This window comes from Rosa chinensis, chromosome 2 (assembly GCF_002994745.2).
Source record: "Rosa chinensis cultivar Old Blush chromosome 2, RchiOBHm-V2, whole genome shotgun sequence".
Classification (NCBI taxonomy): domain Eukaryota; kingdom Viridiplantae; phylum Streptophyta; class Magnoliopsida; order Rosales; family Rosaceae; genus Rosa; species Rosa chinensis.
Genome location: NC_037089.1, coordinates 88,296,986 through 88,316,202, shown reverse-complemented (window position 1 = coordinate 88,316,202; position 19,217 = coordinate 88,296,986). Strand labels below are relative to the sequence as shown.

The window sequence follows — 19,217 nt, the reverse complement described above, 5'->3', positions numbered from 1 at the left end:
AGTTATTACCGGTAAAAGGTGCTTGTACTGATACTTTAATACTCTAGCATGGGAAAGAAGTTTCCCTTATCTTCGATGTGGGATGCAGGCTGTTCTCCTAATGCCTTATCAGCCCTTTACTATGTAATCAGATGGGCTGTGCTAGCCATGCCCGGGCCCTGGGTGCCCGGCGTGACATCCCATATGAGCCCCGCCATGGTGGGTCATGAACCCGGCCAGTGGCATAGTACCTGGGAGTCCCGATGGGCCCCAGTCTATAGTGTCAAACCTAGTGAAGACTTCCCTAGTATGTACAGTGATCGTGATGTTGGACTATTGAGTGCTTTCGACAAGATATTTTATGGTAATCCTCATCTTTTCTGTTACAAGCACTTGGTGCATAACCTTATGACTAAATAAAACGGTAAAGGGTCTTCTATTTTGAAAGATGATGTTAAAAAGAAGTTTTTTGAGTTGGTATATTCGCACACTGAAAAGGAATATCGTTTTCATTTAAGAGAGTTTAGAGAAGTTTGGTGGTGCTAATATTATAGATTCATTTCTTGCTAATTTTCCTGTTCAAAATTGGTGCCGAGCATTTTTCCCTGGATGCCGTTATGGAATTATGGCTAATAGTGTAGCTGAATCTTTTAATGCTTGGTTTTCTGTTGAGCTTGAGATGCCAGTATACACTATGCTTGATCAGACTCAGATTAAGGTGATGCAGATGATGGGTGAGAGGAGAGACGAGGCTCAACTTTGGACCAACGACTTACTCCTGTTATGGAGGGTCGTTTGAAAGAAGGTATGGAGAAAGCTTGCGGTTTCAATGTGCATTATTCCCATACAAATGTTTATGAAGTGAGATCAAAGTATTCTTATGTTCTGGACCTTGAAACTCTTTCTTGCTCGAGTAAAAAATGGGAGATTAACTGCTTTCCTTGCTGCCATGGTCTTGCTGCAATTCAAGCTGCCTTATTGGATGTTTATGCTTTTATAGATAAGCATTTTCATGTTGATTATTGCCAGAAGTGCTATGATTTTCCAATTTATCCAATTTCTAATGTTGATATGGCTTCTTTAGAATCTGCTAGCAATGACTTCATTCTTCCTCCAAATTCAAAGAGACCTCCCGGGAGGCCTAGGCTCAAGAGGTTCAAGTCTAGAGGAGAGTGTGAAAAGAAGCTCATTCGTTGGGGTCGATGTGGCAAAATGGGACAGCATAACAAGAAGACCTGCACTGAACCTATTTGAATGTAAATTTGTCAATTGTTTTAGTTTTCTAACTGGTTATAATGGGGGTCAGTAATAGGCTACTGGGGGGGGGGGGAATAGATTATTTTATCCAGGGTCAGTTTAACATTTTTGCTGTCAAAGATTATTGACATTGATTGGTCCTTCAATTTTGTTGCTGACTGATAAATTGATTAAGTTTTTCAAGAACTTGTATTGAGATTTTTTTCGGTTGCTTTATATTTATTTCATTTTAACTCATTTTGTATAAATATTTATGTTTTACTTTTAACAAATGCAATTTCCATTGAGTATGCTTTAAATCCGAATTTATTGGTCCTTAGAAGCATGTTTCTAGGCTTTGTCAACCTTTGAAATTATGTTGTGGGCAATTGTGATGAATAGATTGATAAATTGACAACTTATTAGTCTTGTGGCATCTAGGATTTAAGTGTGGTGACCATTAGCTAGTTTAATTGTAGCTAAGCTTGCTTGGGTCTCTATTATCTTGGTCTCTAGGCCTCTAATTTTGGATATTGCGGCCTTAACTGGCGTAATGCCCAAATTAGAGAGTTGATTGTGACCCTAACCGGCATAATCGATACACTGAAAGGATAATTGGTTTAGTAGTCTTGACCGGTACTAGATACAGGACTTAACACATATAGGAAATGCATGCATTTATGAAATTAGCATCGATGTTTACAAGATAGTTAGTGTGAATCACCCGACACTCTCATGTTCCCATTAATTTGAAAATCCAAATTTAATTTCTTGCTTGATAATTAGTTGTTTGTTTTTATTTTAGTTTGCGTTTAATTTAGTTAATTCTTAATTCAAAACTCCCGAACAAAATTCTACCTTCCATTGTGCATAACTCATTTGGGCTACAAGTTAGTGACTTTGATTAGGCTTAGTGTGAGCTAAGCCGAGCATTGCCTAGGCTTGGTGCCTTGTAAATATTATTTTATTTTAGTTTTCTTTATATGCTTTTAAGTTATTCTAGCGCAAATTACCTCGGTTAGGTCCAACGCCTAATCCCCGAGATACGATAAACTAAGGTCCAAATACTTCCTTTACTTGACACGATTCGTACGCTTGCGGAAGTATATACATCAAGTCAATTATATGCCAGCTGGCAGTCTCCGTAACGGAGCTAACGGCTCCAGGTACGATTATTCGGTCGGGGTTAAAATCTCAAATACCTTTCTGATGGTTTTGAATCTTGAGGTACGAAAGTTTAGAATGGCGAAAATGTCAGGTACTGTACATGTCATTTTGCTTAATTTTAATTAGTTCTTTATTATTTCAGTTGCACACTCCTGTGCGAGGTCAACTTGCATACCAAATGAGGTAAGTGCGCAGCCAAAATACCAAAGAAGTCACAGAACTTATGAAAATAGTGATTCGGCTCCTACATGCTCATCTTAATTGCAATGCTGGCTGTCATTGGAATGTTCATGTTCATTGCTATGCTCCCACTCCAACGCTATGATCTTGCGCTTCATCGTCACTGCGGTTCTCTAAATCAATATCCCGAATTCGCTTCGAAGTGCAACACATCCCATTTGTATAAATAAGAACCCCTTTCGTTACATGATTTCTTCTTATCGAGCAATTACTTAGAAGTACATTTTGTGCTAACAGCCCTTCCTATCTGATAGAAAAGGATCCCATGATCCTGAAGAGCAGATCTCAAGTAACAGTGTGTGCAGCAATCCGTATGATACTTGGGTTTTCTCTTCTCAATTAAAGCACGGTTATGGGAGGAATCAAGGGCAACATAATTAAAGCTGTTTTTGTTTAACCAGCTATGAAATAAACGTTCATAATGGCAATGCAGGATCACTCTCCAAGACTAGTGTAAGTCTTTGATAGAAGTTAATAACCTGTTTTCAATCATCCCCAAGCATCAACATTTGTGAAAACAAAAAAGACAACAGCTGCTTCATAGGATGCTGATCCTATATATATCTGACTGAAAGATACATGGCTCTAGAATCAGGGTTACAATAATGAATCACTCAGTGATCAATCGAGCCTCATATAAGGCGAAGGGGAAGGGGAAGTCGGGGAATGCAAATCTGGGCGGGGAAATAGCAGCTTGAGACGGAAAGCATCAACGCCGTTCAAGTAGTAACGGAAGAGCCTTTTGGCCCTTACGAACCCAAGACGCCCATACAGTGCCAGTGCTCCTTTATTCGTCACTTCTGCCTCAAGTGTGACCTTCGGAAGCCAGAAATTAGAATTAATTACAGCCAGCCACCAAAGGGTAATTAATTGAGACCAAAAATAAAAAAGACAAGTGAAATTACCTCTTCGCAACCTGATTCCATCATGACTTGAATAGATCTGGTAACGAGTTGAGTAGCGATCCCTTTACCTCTATAGGAATCGATGACGACGAGCATGGCGATGTAGCCTCTGTAGGTGTTGCGATGTTCCCCCATCTTACAGACGACGGTTCCCACACACTTGCCTCTGTGGAATGCCAGAAAACACAGTTGAGGCCACAGGTACACGAAGTACCTGTACGTGAAGATCGAGTATGGCTCGCTCAGCTCTTTGTCCACCAGCCCCATGATCAGCGGCAGATGATCTTCTCCCTCATAGCTCACATACTCTATCTCCGACGCCGCCCGCGCTTCTTCTTCATCTTTCTTACTAAGGAATTCCATTCTCTCTCTCTCTCTCTCTCTCTGCGGCTGTGCCCAGCTGAGTCAGTCTCTTCACTTCAACACTTGTTAATCTGGGCCAAAGCCCAATTCCTTCGCATAGGGCCACAGTCGAAGTCGGCGATGATGACGTGTCAAAATCAGAGTCACTTGCACTTTTTTTTCCCCCAAAATCCCATCGAAAAGTGTTTTGCCAGTTTTATCCCTCCTCCTCCTGTCTCCCTTGCCCGGTCTCTCTTCTGAATCCCCCTTCCAATTTGGCGAACCCCATTTCGCAGCGCAAACAATAGTAATCAAAGCCAGAATTACAAAAACATGTTGAGGGTTGCGGCGAGGAGGCTCTCTTCTCTGTCTGCTTCGCCGTGGAGGCCCAGCCAGCCCACCACCGCCTCCTCCGTCCTGTCTCGGAATCTCATCGACGGCCGTGACTCCTCCGATGACCTCAGATCCACCTATTTCAGGCCCGACTTCTATCTTCCTTCTAGAGGTTAGGGTTTCCCACTTTCCCTTATTCTTTCTCCTCCACCGCCATTTAGGGTTTTCCCCCAAATTGCACGAATTGATATTCCTCTCTCTCTCCGTAACCAATCAAGTGGCGTTCAATTAAAGCTGTGGTTTTTTTTTTTCTTTTGGATTGATATTCTCACAGCTGATATTGGTTGAAACTGATTATGTGAATTGAATTGTTATTGTGTTTGTATTACGTGTTCAATCATTCGAAGCTGAATAATAAACGGATATTGAGTTATACGTTTACTACCCATAACGATGTTTTGATTAGATTGCTTCATTAGAGTTGAGGTTCTTATGACATCAGTTTTATTTCAAATGTGTTTTTATGAGAATGACTGTTGAATTGATTCAGAGTATGAAGAACATCTTTTGTATTTTATCACACAAAAAAAGGTTTCATGCCTTCGCTAGAGGTCTTTTGATCAAGAACAAGAGACAAGAGATCTTATAAAATCTGCAAGTTTAAGTCCAAATGGTCTCTTTACTACTGTCCTAAGATTCAGAGGATTTAGGAATGATTTAAGTCTATAGTAAGCACTGGGTTTTTTTTTGGCTCAATATATGCCTTTCATTGTCATATACTCTTGTTTTTAATTAGCCATTTGCTTCAGGTTTCGCTTCCAATTCAGTGACCCCATCAGAGGACAACAGCATAGTATCAGATGTTCCTCCAACTGTTGCAGCTGTCAAAAATCCTTCTTCAAAGATAGTTTATGATGACTACAACCACGAGCGTTACCCTCCAGGCGACCCCAGCAAGCGGGCATTTGCCTACTTTGTCCTTACAGGCGGTAGGTTTGTCTATGCTTCTCTGATCCGTCTACTTATCCTCAAGTTTGTACTGAGCATGTCAGCCAGTAAGGATGTCCTAGCACTGGCCTCTGTTGAGGTTGATCTCTCTAGCATTGAGCCAGGCTCAACTGTGACTGTTAAGTGGCGTGGAAAGCCAGTGTTCATCAGGCGCCGAACTGATGATGATATCAAGCTGGCAAATAGTGTAGATGTTAATGCTCTTCGTGATCCCCAGCCAGATGCTGAGAGGGTTAAAGACCCAGAATGGCTTATTGTTGTTGGGGTCTGCACACATCTGGGTTGCATTCCCTTGCCAAATGCTGGTGATTTTGGGGGATGGTTTTGCCCCTGCCATGGTTCCCACTATGACATTTCCGGCAGGATCCGCAAGGGACCGGCACCATACAATTTGGAGGTACCCACATATTCCTTCTTGGAGGCGAACAAGTTAATGATTGGTTGAAAACATCTGGGTTGTTCTCCAGGGGCTCACTTGCGATTCAATGTGTTTTTTTTTAAATTTAATCTGATAATGTCGAAGATATGTTACAGACAATTTTGTGCCGTCTTCCCTCTGGGTTGTTTGAACATATTATGTAACTTGGATGTTTAACTCCCACCGGGCATGTTAGCTTTGGATTCTCAATAAGTTTACCGTGGCCTTTGCTGTGCATGAATGGTATTAAAACTTTGCTATGTAGAGGAAGTTGTTCTGGTATTCATTTATGGAAGAAATTTTCATTCATTCATTCATTTGCTAAGTTTTTTTGTGTTGCAAATTTGCATTGTGGTGTTCTCACTCGCAATGTCTTTTGATGTTGTGGGTTGACACTAAGGAGCTGTAGCCAAATGCATTAGAGAGTTTGTTTGACAGAAAGAAGACTCTTGAATTCAACTGAACAATCTGGTGCTAGTTTATGACTATATAGTTGGTTAGTATACATATCAAAATCTTTCAGGATACTTCAGAATATACGAGCCTCATTTCCTAGTCTCCACTCCAAACGACACATTGAATAGAGAGATAGGTGTTCTACTCATCTCTCGAATAGACCCTTAACATACACCATTCCTTTCTCACTCAGTTTAAGCTCCTTCCTCATTTGCTCTACTTGCTGGTCATCCCCTTGAACGACAACCTCTGACTGTGTACCGTCATCTATGACAATCATTTTCACCTTGATCTGCTCCTTTCTTGCGGCTCGTTTCCAGTAATATGCTCCCCTGTGTTACATTAGTAATATAAATCAATTAAATTTGCAATCTGGCATTGAATTTGGAACTGAAGCATGCATTTGACTTACGCCAATGGACTTAAGGTGGTGATCCAAAACCAATTGTTGCCGAAATCTGGAACAGTTATTGTAAGAACAAGGGCTACACTTGCGAGGCTGATGCAGGTGCAAAAGGTCAGCAGTGCTGCTTGGCCTCGACTTGGAACCATCATGCCTTCAAACCTTCATTCCAGAATCAAGGCTCAGCACAGGAATTAAACACGTACTTCCTATACCATACATCACAAATTGAACTAAACCTATACATTCCTATAATATAACTGGCAAACAATTGTTGAACCATTATTTGGGTCAATGGCATCATGGATGAGTGGATGATGTTGGGGTTTGAGGTTGTAAAATTAAGGTGGAATTGCTTTTGTTCGAAGTGTAACACGAGAGCATAAGCAAACGTGAAGTAAAAAGATAAATAAACCAAATTAGTGAACTAAAGAGAGGATAAGGTGGGGGGCTTACGTGATGGTCTCTCCTCTATCAGTGACCACAAAATTGTTGCGAGTGAAGAAGGAGAGAATTTCACCTGCGACTTGATTTGGTGCCTTCTTCTCTTCCCCAATAAATGTCTTCTGCACGATCTGAAAGCGCATATATATAGAACAATAAGAAGAAGAAGAAGAAATAAATGGAATTGATTGAAGAGAGTTTAGTCAAGTTACCTTGGATTTAACAGAACGTTTGATGAGGGACCAAAGGCCTGGAACAGAGATGACGAAGAGACCCAAAGAAGTGTAGTAACTGGCCAAGGAGTAACCGGCGGTGTCTGCAGCCAGCAGAAACAGCGAGGTTGATGGTGTCTGCTGATGGAGTTGTTCCAGTAGCAGAAGAGGAGGAGGAGAAGAAGCCATGAGAGACTCGGGAAGGGAGGCACGAACGACCAGTGCAGATCTCTTCTTGGCGCTTGAGCGTCGACTCAGCCATGGCTGCTGCGGCTGAGCTTGGCGTAATTTGGAAGGACTGAGAGATGGAATACTCGGAGTCCATGAAAACACTTTAGCTGCCATCGGTAAGCCAATCGAATGGTGCTAACAGAGACGAAGAGCGACGTGTATGTAGGCAGCCTAACAAATTGGATAACATGGTTACAGCAGCACAGTATATGACTATATGTAGTTTATGGCCCTCCCTAAATGAACCAAATTAATTCGTTGTACAAAAAGTCTCGATTGTCAATGGCAGCACCGTTAATTTTAGTTGCCAACGTCCATTTTTACTCGCTTACTTTTCTGAATGATTAAAATATCAATCTGAACAATTTACTTACTACTTTTTTATTACGATTTAGTTCGCATCGTAATATATTGTTTGCTTTGAGCTCAGTCTGCTCGATTTTGTTCTTGAAACATGATTTTCTATGAGAGTGTAACTTGTGTTAGCTTTGGGTGCCGCCTACACAGATTTGTTCTTAGGTTTTCATCATGAAAAACATATTAGGGAAAAATTTTGTTTAGTCCCTATACTTTGTCTCCAACATCGTTTCAGTCCCTGATATTTCAATTTAATCCATAAAGTCCATTACCTCACAATTTCCTTCCAATTAGTCAACTCTGTTAGGGTTCCATTCAAATATGTCGTTAAGTTGCTGACGAGGCCATCCATTGTAAGCCACCTCAACTATTTGCATGCCACATCATTGGGAATTGTCCAAAATACCCTCTGCATTTCCCCTATTTTTCTTCTTCTTCTTCTTCTTCACACCGAGCTCTCTCTCCTAGCCCAACCAGCACCACGAACCTTAATTCGCTTCTCCTTTGCTCACCAAATCCCATATCCAACAGTGTTATCCCTTCTTTTGTATTCTAAATTCTCAGATCAATCACAAGTCTTCAACATCACCACAACCAATCGAACCCTGCAAGCAGCATAATCAAATTACTACTACCACCACCCCGCACCCCACCGAGCTATCCACCACCAAGCTTACCATCCAAAAACCTCCTCTCACCACCAACACCAACTTCTTTGATTCGAAAAGACCAAAAATTTTGGAGATGTAAAACTCCAAGCAACCAAATACAATCCATAATAATCAAGAAACATGAACTGCTGACTGAAGAAGTCAACACCGTCTTGGAGACCAGAAACTGTTGCATGAGTGATCTCTTAAAAGAGACCCATTCCTTTGATGAATTTTTAATCGAAGCTTCACCGAAGAGTCTTGAAGCAGAATTTTTTTCAATTACTTCCAATTCCTTCTCCAAACCTCTCTCCGGTGACGAAGAAAGTGAAGACATTGAAGGAGACCTGGTGTTTCGATCCAAAGATGCAGATGGATATTCCTCCATAACTCTCTCCGGTGAAGACATTGGACTCAAAGAAGGCGATTGCAGATTCTGCTGTGAAACACTCAACCTTCTCGGCGATGATTCCGAGATATTCTCTAGTAATCTCACTGGAATTTGAAGACGAGCACGAGCATGACGTCTTTTCACCACCACCGCTTGCTGATCAAGGTGAAAGAGTTTGTTTTATTTGAATAATTGTGGGAATCCTAATCTATCCTAATTGGTTAGTGATGACCAAGTCTTTAGGAAGACCAATTCTTTAGGAATATCCCTAGAGAATAGGAGACATAGTTTAGTTGTTATCATGATCAGTAGACTAGTCATATTGTAGTTGACTACCTGTTGCTTTCTTTTCGTAGAGTTGGTTGTAGGCTTACTATTTAAGCCATGCTGATCATTCAATAAAAGTACTTTTGAATTCCAGAAAATCCTCTTCTTGTTTACTACTTTTTGTAAAAGCTATTTTCTATCAGTGGTATCAGAGCCCCCACTGGGCCTGAGGTAGGGAGAAAGCGGCAGCTTTCAATTTGCAGCAGCAAATATCATGGCCACAGAATCAAATTTTGTGCAGCCTTCGATCCCAAAGTTCGATGGTCATTATGACCATTGGAGTATGCTCATGGAAAACTTCCTACAGTCAAAGGAGTACTGGTGTGTTGTTGAAAATGGAGTCAGTGAACCAGCAGCTGGAGTTGCACAGACAGAGGTTCAACAGAAGAAATTGGAGGAGCTAAAGTTGAAATATCTCAAGGCTAAGAACTATCTGTTTCAAGCAATTGATCGTGATCTTTTGGAGACTATTCTCCAAAAGGACACATCAAAACAGATTTGGAATGCCATGAAGCATAAATAACCGATTAACAGGGGTCCACAAGAGTGAAAAGGCAGCAGTTTCACGCTCTTCGCAAGGAGTTTGAGGTTCTCCACATGAAGGAATGAGGGTTTGTTGATGAGTATTTTTCAAGAACACTTTCAATAGCCAACACGATGAGTGTTCATAGTGGAAAGCTTGACAATGTAGCAGTGGTGGAGAAGGTCCTGCAATCCATGACATCAAAATTTGGTTATGTGGTCTCCTCAATTGAGGAGTCAAAAAATGTTGTAGAGATGTCCATTGAGGAATTGCACAACTCACTTTTGGTGCATGAACAGAGAATGAAGAGCAATTACGTGGAGGAGCAGGCATTGAAGGTATCCACAAATTGGAGAAACTCTAGTAGAGGTCGAGGATGGTTTCGGGGAGGACGAGGAAGAGGCAGAGGAGGCTTTGATGGTGGTAGAGGAGGCTTTGATAAGTCCAATGTCAAATGTTATCGATGTCATGGGTATGGCCACTTCAAATCTGAATGCACCTCCAATTTGCGTTATGGTAGAGGAGAGAAAGCTAATTTTGCAGAGAAATAAGAGAAGGAGGAGGAAATTTTGTTAATGGCATATCATGAGGGGACAAATACAGATGTGTGGTACTTGGACTCTGGTTACAGCAATCATATGTGCGGTAACAAGTACTTATTTTCAGATTATGATGAATTCTTCAAAGATACTGTGAAGCTTGGAAATGATGCTAAGATGACTGTTGTGGGGAAGGGCAATATCAAGCTGAAAATTGGAGGTCATGTTGTTGAAATTTGTGATGTTTTCTACGTCCCAGACTTGAAGAGCAACCTCATCAATATTGGGCAATTGCAAGAAAAGGAATACACGATCATTATGAGGAAAGGCTGCTGCCAAATCATGCATCCAAAAAAAGGACTGATAGCTCAGGTTACCATGACAACAAATCGTATGTTTCCTCTACGCATCCAACATGATATTCAAACTTGTTGCACTATGCAAATATCATATGCATCATAGTTGTGGCATATGCGCTATGGTCACCTTAATTTCAATGGCTTGAGAACGCTGCAACAAAGGAGTTTAGTAACAGGTCTTCCTCATATCACTTGTCCTACTAGAGTGTGTGAAGAGTGTGTAATCGGAAAGTAACACAGAGACCCATTTCAGAAAGCAGGAGCATAGAGAGCCAAAAAAGTACTGCAGCTTGTTCATTCAGACATATGTGGTCCCATCCATCCAGTCTCAAATGGAAACAAAAGGTACTTTATCACTTTTACTGATGATTTTAGTAGGAAGACATGGGTATACTTTATGGAGCAGAAGTGTGAGGCTTTTGGTGTGTTTAAAAGTTTTAAGACTCTAGTGGAGAAAGAGTCTGGGAAGGAAATTAAGATTCTTCGGACTGACCGTGGTGGTGAATATAACTCAAGTGCATTCATGAGTTTCTGTGCTTCTTATGGCATTCGCAGACAACTGACAACAGCCTACTCACCACAACAAAATAGTGTGTCCGAAAGAAAGAATCGCACTATTCTAAATATGGTGCGAAGCATGTTGAAGACCAGCGGGATTCCAAAGGAGTTTTGGCCTGAGGCAGTAAATTGGAGTGTTCATGTGCTCAATCGAAGCCCAACTGTTGCTGTGAAACACATGAAACCTGAGGAAGCCTGGAGTGATCGTAAACCGGCAGTTGATCATTTTAGAGTGTTTGGGTGCATAGCATATTCCCATGTTCCGGATGAAAGAAGGAGGAAGCTGGATGATAAAGGAGTGAAGTGCATCTTTCTTGGGGTAAGTGAAGAATCTAAAGCTTACAGATTGTTTAATCCTATTACTAAGAAAATTATTATTAGCCGTGATGTTGTGTTCAATGAGGAGAATTCATGGGATTGGAATGGTACTGGACATCAGCAAGTTCCGCTAATTCTTGATGAAGGAAGAGTCGACAGTGAGACAAATCATGAGTTGGAAGGGCCAAATGAAAGTCCATCACCTGTGGTAGCAAGAATTCCAAGTGAGGTCCAGCCAGTAAGTCCACGTAGTCCTAGAGCTCAACGTGAGAGGAAGAAACCTGCTTGGATGATGGATTATGAGAGTGGAGGTGACCTAACAGATGATGAAGCAAGTGCTCATTTAGCTCTGTTTTCTTATTGTGATCTGATAACTTATGAAGAAGCTGCTAAGGAGACAAAGTGGAGAGAAGCTATGGATGCAGAGATGAATTCAATTGAGAAAAATAATACATGGGAATTGACAAAACTCCCAAAAGGTCAACAATCCATTGGTGTGAAGTGGGTATATAAAACAAAGCTGAGGCAAGACGGTGAAGTTGAAAAATATAAAGCGAGGCTCGTTGCAAAGGGTTATAAGCAGAAATTTGGTGTTGATTACCAAGAAGTGTTTGCACCAGTAGCAAAGCTTGATACAGTGCGGATGGTGTTGTGTTTGGCTGCTCAAAATTCTTGGTCAGTTTATCAACTTGATGTGAAGTCAGCATTTTTGCATGGAGAGCTGGAAGAAGAAGTGTACATCAATCAACCCCCTGGATATGTGAAGCAAGGCTTTGAAAATCAGGTACATAGACTAAAGAAAGCATTATATGGCTTAAAGCAAGCACCAAGGGCTTGTTACAGGAGTATTGATGCTTACTTTGTCAAATAAGGGTTTTGCAAATGTCCTTATGAGCACACACTTTATACTAAGTTAGGAGATGATGGCAGAATGCTTGTTGTGTGTTTATATGTGGATGATCTCATATATACCAGTAATGATAGCCTTATGTTGGATGTCTTCAAGAAGTCCATGATGGAGGAGTTTGATATGACAGACTTGGGTTTAATGCGTTACTTTCTTGGCATAGAAATTCTATAGTCATCAGCTGGGATTTTCATCTCATAGAAGAAGTATGCACTGGAGGTTCTAAAAAGATTCAAAATGGGGAATTGCAATTCAGTTTGCACTCCAACTGAAGTGGGTTTGAAGCTTACAAAGAATGGGTCAGGAAAGAGGGTGAGTGCTACACTCTACAAGCAAATAGTTGGAAGTTTGATGTATTTAACTACCACAAGACCAGATATTATGTTTGCTGTGAGTATGGTTAGTCGGTACATGGAGAAACCTATGGAGGATCATCTGGTAGCAGTGAAGAGGATACTGCGCTACTTGAAAGGTACTGCTGATCTTGGAATCTTTTATAAAAAGTTTTAAAGTCCAAGTTTGTGTGGCTTCACAGATACTGATTATGCGGGTGATATGGATGATAGAAAGAGTACGTCTGGGTTTGTGTTTATGATGGGTTCAGGAACTATCTCATGGTCAGCAAAGAAGCAGCAAATAGTGACATTGTCAACTACTGAAGCTGAGTTTGTTGCAGCTGCTTCAAGTTCATGTCAGGCTATTTGGTTACGGAGGATGCTTGGAGTTTTACAAAACCAGCAGTAGAGTCCAACCATTATTTATTGTGACAACAGTTCAGCAATTAAACTCTCAACAAATTTAGTTTTACATGGGAGAAGAAGCATATTGATGTGAGGTATCATTTCCTCCGTGATCTTATCAAGGAAGGAGCAATCGAACTGGTGTATTGTCATAGTGACGATCAAGTGGCAGATATTTTGACCAAGCCTCTCAAATCAGCTGTTTTTGTGAAGGAAGCAAGCATATTGAAGTGAGAAGCAATTTAACTCTCAAAAAATTCAGTTTTACATGGGAGAAGCAAGCATATTGATGTGAGGTATCATTTCCTCCGTGATCTTATTAAGGAAGGAGCAATCGAACTGGTGTATTGTCATAGTGACGATCAAGTGGCAGATATTTTGACCAAGCCTCTCAAATCAGCTGTTTTTGTGAAGTTAGGTGGAGAGCTGGGTATGTGTTCTTGGAAAGAGGCTATGGATTATGGGGTCGGTACTAGAGAAGTGAGCTGCTGGAGTTTTCTTTGTAAACTGATGTCCTAGGACTTCAGTTTAAGGGAGAGTGAAAGAGTTTGTTTTATTTGAATAATTGTGGAAATCCTAATCTATCCGAATTGGTTAGTGATGACCAAGTCTTTAGGAAGACCAATTCTTTAGGAATATCCCTAGAGAAAAAGAGACATAGTTTAGTTATTATCATGATGAGTAGACTAGTCATATTGTAGTGGACTAGCTGTTGCTTTCTTTTCGTAGAGTCGGTTGTAGGCTTACTATTTAAGCCATGCTGATTATTCAATAAAAGTACTTTTGAATTCCAGAAAATCCTCTTCTTGTTTACCACTTTTTGTAAAAGCTATTTTCTATCACAAGGACTCTCAGGTAGCTTAACGACCTCACCTTTATCAAGTCTTCTTTCACTTCTCTTAGGTCATCGATTTCTCACCATAAAAAATTAGTGACGAAGGAAAGGGAAGGTATAAGAGAAAAGAGGAGAGGGAAGGAGTGAGGTGGTGCACTGGAGCAATTTCTTTAGAGGCTGGAGAGATCTGGCTGGAGAATTTTGATTCCGTCAAGAATTTGGGTTTTCAAATTTGGTGCCTTCAATGCTTGGGTTTTTTATTTTGTTTTTGGGTGGTTAGATTTTGTTGAGATTTTGGGATTGAATTGAAGGTAAGGAAGAAGAAGAAGATGAATACTCGGTGGTGGTTTAGCGGTTGGGTGTGAAGAAGAAGAAGGTACGGAAATAAAAAATTAAAAGGAGAGGCTGGGGTTATTAACATCCACCATGTCTACATGGCGCTGAGTTGACATTTACTTATCTGTCATGTCAACCAATTAACAGAGCATTTGGACGGAGTGGACTAATTGGAAGAAAATTGTGAAGTCAGGGACTTTATAGATTAAATTGAAATGTCATGGACTGAAACGATGTTGGAGGCAAAGTACAAGGACTAAACAGAATTTTTCCCAACATATTACTAAAGGATGTGACTTTTATGTCACAACTCGGTCCACATAGCAAAATATTATTTAGGCTCCGTTTGCATGGTTTTGTTCTTAAGTTTCCACTCCGAAGTACCTTGTACTATGTGAATGCGAATTTTCACATATTTTACACATTACATTTCCTCCCCCGGACAATGTGGGAGGGATTGCAATGCACCCGACAATCGTCAGTGCCTCTAGTACCCGCCCATAAGGTTGTACTTAGATGAGCATTTGCAAACATAATTAGCTATAATGAGCCACGCTCATGCTACCGCCAGCGATACTAACAACCACCAAGGGTGCGGCCTACGGAAACACAGCAATACAAGCTATCAGCGGAGCCCCAGCTCACCCTCAGATCACCGCTAGCACGCCAAGATTACTTCGCTGAACCATCAAAAGCTGGGAACTGAAGCATGTCAGTCCCACATCGAAAACAAAGAAGAGGTTAGCCTCTTCTTCACATATAAAAGGTGCACTCCTCTTTCCACATTAATTACGTATTAACTACTTATCAATTCTGTCAACATAAATACATTGACTAATTTAGGCATCAGATAAGAGAAGACCGTCCAGCGCGGTCTCCCTCTGATGCCCGTTGTATTTTACTTGACAGATAGCGGGAGGTCTAAAAGACATCACAAGTAGCGACGCTCACCGGACCAGCGTTAACCGAGATTTGGGCGGCTTAGATATTAACAGGGGTCACTACAATCCATCTCCCTTGGAGCTCGGCATCCTCGTATACACACTTCCGACAAGAGACATGCTATTAAACCATTTTGTCACAACCGAGTCTCAATAACAAGAAACTGTATGCTTTAGACATCACCCACACCGTTTTATATTTGGACTTCCATCTCAAAACGTGTGTCTTATGATGGAGATGTTAGTTTATAGAGTGTTAGAACAAAAACATAGTTAGCAATGAAACGATCTTTAATAAATAAAATTTGATTGAAGATAAATATAAATAAAGTTACAAAGGAGATTGCAAATAGTGTTTCAATCCTCAAAAACCTAAAAGCAGACTGTCTACGAGTGAAATCAAACAAAGAAAACGAAATCAAAGTTACACATAAACTGATGAAACACGTTGTAAAATATAATGGAAATCACTAACTCAGCTTACTTGTAGTAATCTCTTAACTCTTAAGACATAATTTCGTCTCTATTCTTGGGCTCGTAACTCTTTGAATGTTTATCTTGCAGGATTAACTACTAGATACAAGTCTATGCACTTCGACTTGAATCTTAGCCAACTATACTTTTTGTTTCCCTATAGGAAGAAGAGGGGAAGAGAAAATTGAATCCGTTCTTGTCCATATTGATCTTGTGCTCTATATAAAGAGGATGCCATAAAACTTTGAAAGAAATAAATCTCCATCTTATCCTATTGAAGTCACTGGAGCCCAAGAGCTCAAGGCTAGTATTAAGCCCAACCTTCGGGAGTTCGGGTCCAACTCCTTAGAATTTACTAATTTAGTGTCTCAAGTAACATGCTAGTGCCTCTACTACTAACCCACACGGTTCACTATATTTTTTCTTAGACAAATGTTATCGTATTAAATATAACTAGCTTTAAGTTTTTGTAAATAATATACAAAATGATAACCCTAACGACCTGTTAGGCTTTAACTCGAAGAATCCCAAGGACATGTGAACCTTTGGATGTAAGATCACCCTTACCAAATGATAAGAACTAAGATTAGGGTGGATAGCTCAACCGAAAAAGGACTTAGGTTAGACTAAATTTTAACATGTATTTTCAAGTTGGATATAAGTTTCAACTCCACTCTGTCATAAATTGGGCCTTATTGGGCTTGGTAGGGTCCGGTTGACTAGACTGGGTTGAGTTAAAGAAAAATGATAAAGTTACTTAGGAGTTAGGAGTGTCAATATCAATTATGTGAATTAACTTTTTAAGTATGAAATTAATTACATCTAATTCCAAATTCTGTCATTTGAAACTAATTTTAGAATTAATCTTTTATCATTTGAAATTTGTGTGATTAATTCCGTATTTAGTAGGTTCCATTTACAATTGCCTGGAGTGAACGAAGACCAAATAAGAAAGCATATATTTTCTTGGGTTTTTGTCCATTTACTCTATTTTTAGAGATTTTTTTCCCACTTACCCCATTAAGTTTTTTTAATTCCCTCTTACCAAAAACATTCTAAGAAGGTATTCCCTAATACTTCATTAAGATATTTATTTTTGTTTTTTAATTTTTTTAAATACCATTTTACCCCCACCTTTTTATTTATTTTTTATTTTTATATTTTTTTAAAGATGATCAAAAGGTTTAACTCCTGCCCCCATGGTGACTTAAACCCATGACTTTGTACATAGGTAGTGGGTGCTCTAACCATTGAGCTAACACCACTTTGTCATTTTACCATCACCCCTTTGTTACTTAGAGAGAGAGAAAATGAAAGAGAGAGAAACCATAGCAGACTTCGCCAGAGCCCGGTCACCGACCGCTGGATTTCAGCCAACTTTCGCCGGATTCCGGTTACTGGCCGCGGGAATCCGGTCACAGGTTGCTGCCCACCGGAATTTGCCTAAAATCTCACCGGAAATGTTTTTATGCCCCCAATATACCTCTATTGCCCCTTAATAGAGGGGCAATAGACCTCTATAGAGAGGCAATAAAGATCTATTGCTCTATTGCTCCCTAATAGACGTCTATTGCCCTCCAATAGAATTTTCGATAGTCATAATATTGAAGGAATTGTGTCCTAAAACAATCATTTTGATGTAATTATTATTGTAATTATTATTAATCAAAAGGGCAAGTTTATTGTTCATTGCTTATATTTGATATTTGATTGAACAAGGTCCAAGGAATATGAGTTAAAGAGAAAGTAATCTAAAGAGTTAGATGTGTGAGACCTTTACTCTTTCACACTCTTATCCTAAAAGGTTCCTAGTCATAGGATTATCACTTGGACATTGATAATCCGGAAAGACTAGCACATACTATGTATGCTCAAAATGGAGGATGATATGTCTCTTGTCATTTGTGTGGAGACACTAATACAAGTATGTGGGTGCTCTTAATTTAAAGAGTACACTGAACGCGATCATTAGAGTTCTTGTATGGAGTCTTACTTACATGTCAAACTTGAACTCTAAATTGCAATAATACAAATTAGTCCTTTGACCTGAGACACCATAGTTGTCTTATGAGTGAATTGATTATTTCTTGATGATGCAATAATATTGTGTCCCTTAATGGATATAATAGATGCATTCATTGGTATAATCAATTCGGTCATGGAGACATGTGAGTGTACAATAAGGAATCTCTATCCTTAAGTAAATAAGGTGTATGTTCAAAGATGTGATTCAATAAGTCTTTGGCCAAAGCATTGAATGAGATTAAAAAGGAGTTTCTAATCACATTCTAAGAATCACATAAGAATGAAAATCACATTAGGGGATTGACATATCAATTCCATACCCCGATGATGTGATTTAGAACATAGTGTTAGAGAAGGACCGTATTGTATTGTAATTCCAATTGAATAGGTTCTTTGTCATTCTACATTAACTAGGGTAGTCATGATATGTTGCAAGACGTCACTCATGACTTGTGAAGTCCCCGAGGATTAATAAACATTTATAATCCTAATAATAAGGGAGAATCAAAAATGGAGTTTTTGATTCGTAAACAAAATAGAATGGTTTCTATAAACTTCACTGCCTTGTTAATTAGAACCTAAGAGATCGCACACCATATAAGTGGATCCTTGAGATTGTATATGAAGAAGATTAAACAAGAGTTGGTTATGACCAAATAATTAATTAGATTTATTATTTGGACATAATTAGGTTTTTCGGGTAAAACCGAACCTATTGGGCCTAAACGATTGTCGGGCTTTTCGTGTGGACTTGGGCTTCACTAAATGAGATTTAAATGAAAGCCCAAGACACATTTTTAGTGCCCAATAACAAGTATGGACCAGCCAAAATATTGGCTTTATGAAAGTCAATATTTTCTTTTAGTAATTGGAGTTATTTCCTATTATATAAAAGTGAAAGCATGGACAAAGAGAATAAGTGTGTCTCCACACTATTATTTTCAGATTTGAGAGAGAGAGAGAAAGAGTTCTTTCTTGGTCCATTACAAAATTAAAGGAAAGAAGAACACTTGCATAATTTCTTCTTTTCTTTCATCTTTCTTCATCTCTTGATTCACTTGGTGAAGATCCTTAGAGGCCATATCTTTTTGTGGCTTTCCTTACTACATCAAAGAGAAGATTACAAGCACAAGAAGGAGTACAAGAAGGAGTTCTTAATCCAAGGTGCTTCAAGGTGGAGGAAACACACACAAGGAGAGATCAAGGAGAGGAACTTTGGTGGTTCACTTGGATCGGATTGAGATCACGCTCCAAGGGTGAGTAGAACATAAACTCCCTCTTTGTTCTTCCTTACTATGCATGCTATGTTTATATACATATCACAATAAGCCAAGATCATGGGTTAAAGGAATGGATTTTATGTTTAGTTAGTAGTTTAATGGTTAAACTAATTCCGCACTAATTAAAAAGTTTTGAAATCCATCCATTCCTTCAATTGGTATCAGAGCCATTGGCTTAATTTGGTATGTTATAAACATGGCTAAGTATGTTGGTTGATGTGATTTTCTTAAGCTTAGAGTAATATGTAATTCAGATCATAAAATTTGCTTTATCATAAAAGTT

The 19,217-nt window shown here is 39.6% G+C and overlaps 5 protein-coding genes across 5 annotated transcripts; 3 read left to right on the top strand and 2 right to left on the bottom strand.

Annotated features, from left to right (window-relative positions):
• Positions 1-3,057: 3,057 nt before the first annotated feature.
• On the bottom strand, positions 3,058-3,953 carry LOC112186766 (N-alpha-acetyltransferase MAK3). Its single transcript, XM_024325276.2, has 2 exons — positions 3,528-3,953; positions 3,058-3,438 (listed from the first exon to the last, which is right to left on the bottom strand). Exons 1-2 carry the CDS (start codon positions 3,888-3,890, stop codon positions 3,244-3,246), a joined length of 558 nt encoding a protein of 185 aa, XP_024181044.1. The 5' UTR covers positions 3,891-3,953; the 3' UTR covers positions 3,058-3,243.
• A 128-nt stretch (positions 3,954-4,081) lies between these two features.
• LOC112186764 (cytochrome b-c1 complex subunit Rieske-4, mitochondrial) lies at positions 4,082-5,941 on the top strand. Its single transcript, XM_024325273.2, has 2 exons — positions 4,082-4,374; positions 5,012-5,941. The coding sequence occupies exons 1-2, from the start codon at positions 4,203-4,205 to the stop codon at positions 5,653-5,655; spliced, it is 816 nt and encodes a 271-aa protein (XP_024181041.1). The 5' UTR covers positions 4,082-4,202; the 3' UTR covers positions 5,656-5,941.
• A 117-nt stretch (positions 5,942-6,058) lies between these two features.
• Positions 6,059-7,580, bottom strand: LOC112186765 (protein COFACTOR ASSEMBLY OF COMPLEX C SUBUNIT B CCB1, chloroplastic). The gene is made up of 4 exons (XM_024325275.2): positions 7,144-7,580; positions 6,944-7,062; positions 6,497-6,649; positions 6,059-6,416 (listed from the first exon to the last, which is right to left on the bottom strand). The coding sequence occupies exons 1-4, from the start codon at positions 7,486-7,488 to the stop codon at positions 6,230-6,232; spliced, it is 804 nt and encodes a 267-aa protein (XP_024181043.1). The 5' UTR covers positions 7,489-7,580; the 3' UTR covers positions 6,059-6,229.
• A 2,176-nt stretch (positions 7,581-9,756) lies between these two features.
• Positions 9,757-10,173, top strand: LOC112185335 (cold-inducible RNA-binding protein-like). The gene has a single exon (XM_024323573.1). The coding sequence runs from the start codon at positions 9,757-9,759 to the stop codon at positions 10,171-10,173; it is 417 nt and encodes a 138-aa protein (XP_024179341.1).
• Positions 10,174-12,540: 2,367 nt separating this feature from the next.
• LOC121051371 (secreted RxLR effector protein 161-like) lies at positions 12,541-13,047 on the top strand. Its single transcript, XM_040513660.1, has 2 exons — positions 12,541-12,775; positions 12,839-13,047. The coding sequence occupies exons 1-2, from the start codon at positions 12,541-12,543 to the stop codon at positions 13,045-13,047; spliced, it is 444 nt and encodes a 147-aa protein (XP_040369594.1).
• Positions 13,048-19,217: the final 6,170 nt, after the last annotated feature.

Excerpts from the sequence above, each read along its gene's own strand:
- LOC112186766 (XM_024325276.2), bottom strand. The coding sequence starts at position 3,890 with ATGGAATTCCTTAGTAAGAAAGATGAAGAAGAAGCGCGGGCGGCGTCG. Across the intron at positions 3,439-3,527 it reads TGGAATCAGGTTGCGAAGAG|GTCACACTTGAGGCAGAAGT; the intron begins GTAATTTCACTT and ends TGGCTTCCGAAG.
- LOC112186764 (XM_024325273.2), top strand. The coding sequence starts at position 4,203 with ATGTTGAGGGTTGCGGCGAGGAGGCTCTCTTCTCTGTCTGCTTCGCCG. Across the intron at positions 4,375-5,011 it reads CTTCTATCTTCCTTCTAGAG|GTTTCGCTTCCAATTCAGTG; the intron begins GTTAGGGTTTCC and ends CATTTGCTTCAG.
- LOC112186765 (XM_024325275.2), bottom strand. The coding sequence starts at position 7,488 with ATGGCAGCTAAAGTGTTTTCATGGACTCCGAGTATTCCATCTCTCAGT. Across the intron at positions 7,063-7,143 it reads AACGTTCTGTTAAATCCAAG|ATCGTGCAGAAGACATTTAT; the intron begins GTAACTTGACTA and ends ATGCGCTTTCAG. Across the intron at positions 6,650-6,943 it reads GATAGAGGAGAGACCATCAC|GTTTGAAGGCATGATGGTTC; the intron begins GTAAGCCCCCCA and ends TCTGGAATGAAG.
- LOC112185335 (XM_024323573.1), top strand. The coding sequence starts at position 9,757 with ATGAGTGTTCATAGTGGAAAGCTTGACAATGTAGCAGTGGTGGAGAAG.
- LOC121051371 (XM_040513660.1), top strand. The coding sequence starts at position 12,541 with ATGGGGAATTGCAATTCAGTTTGCACTCCAACTGAAGTGGGTTTGAAG. Across the intron at positions 12,776-12,838 it reads GATACTGCGCTACTTGAAAG|ATACTGATTATGCGGGTGAT; the intron begins GTACTGCTGATC and ends GTGGCTTCACAG.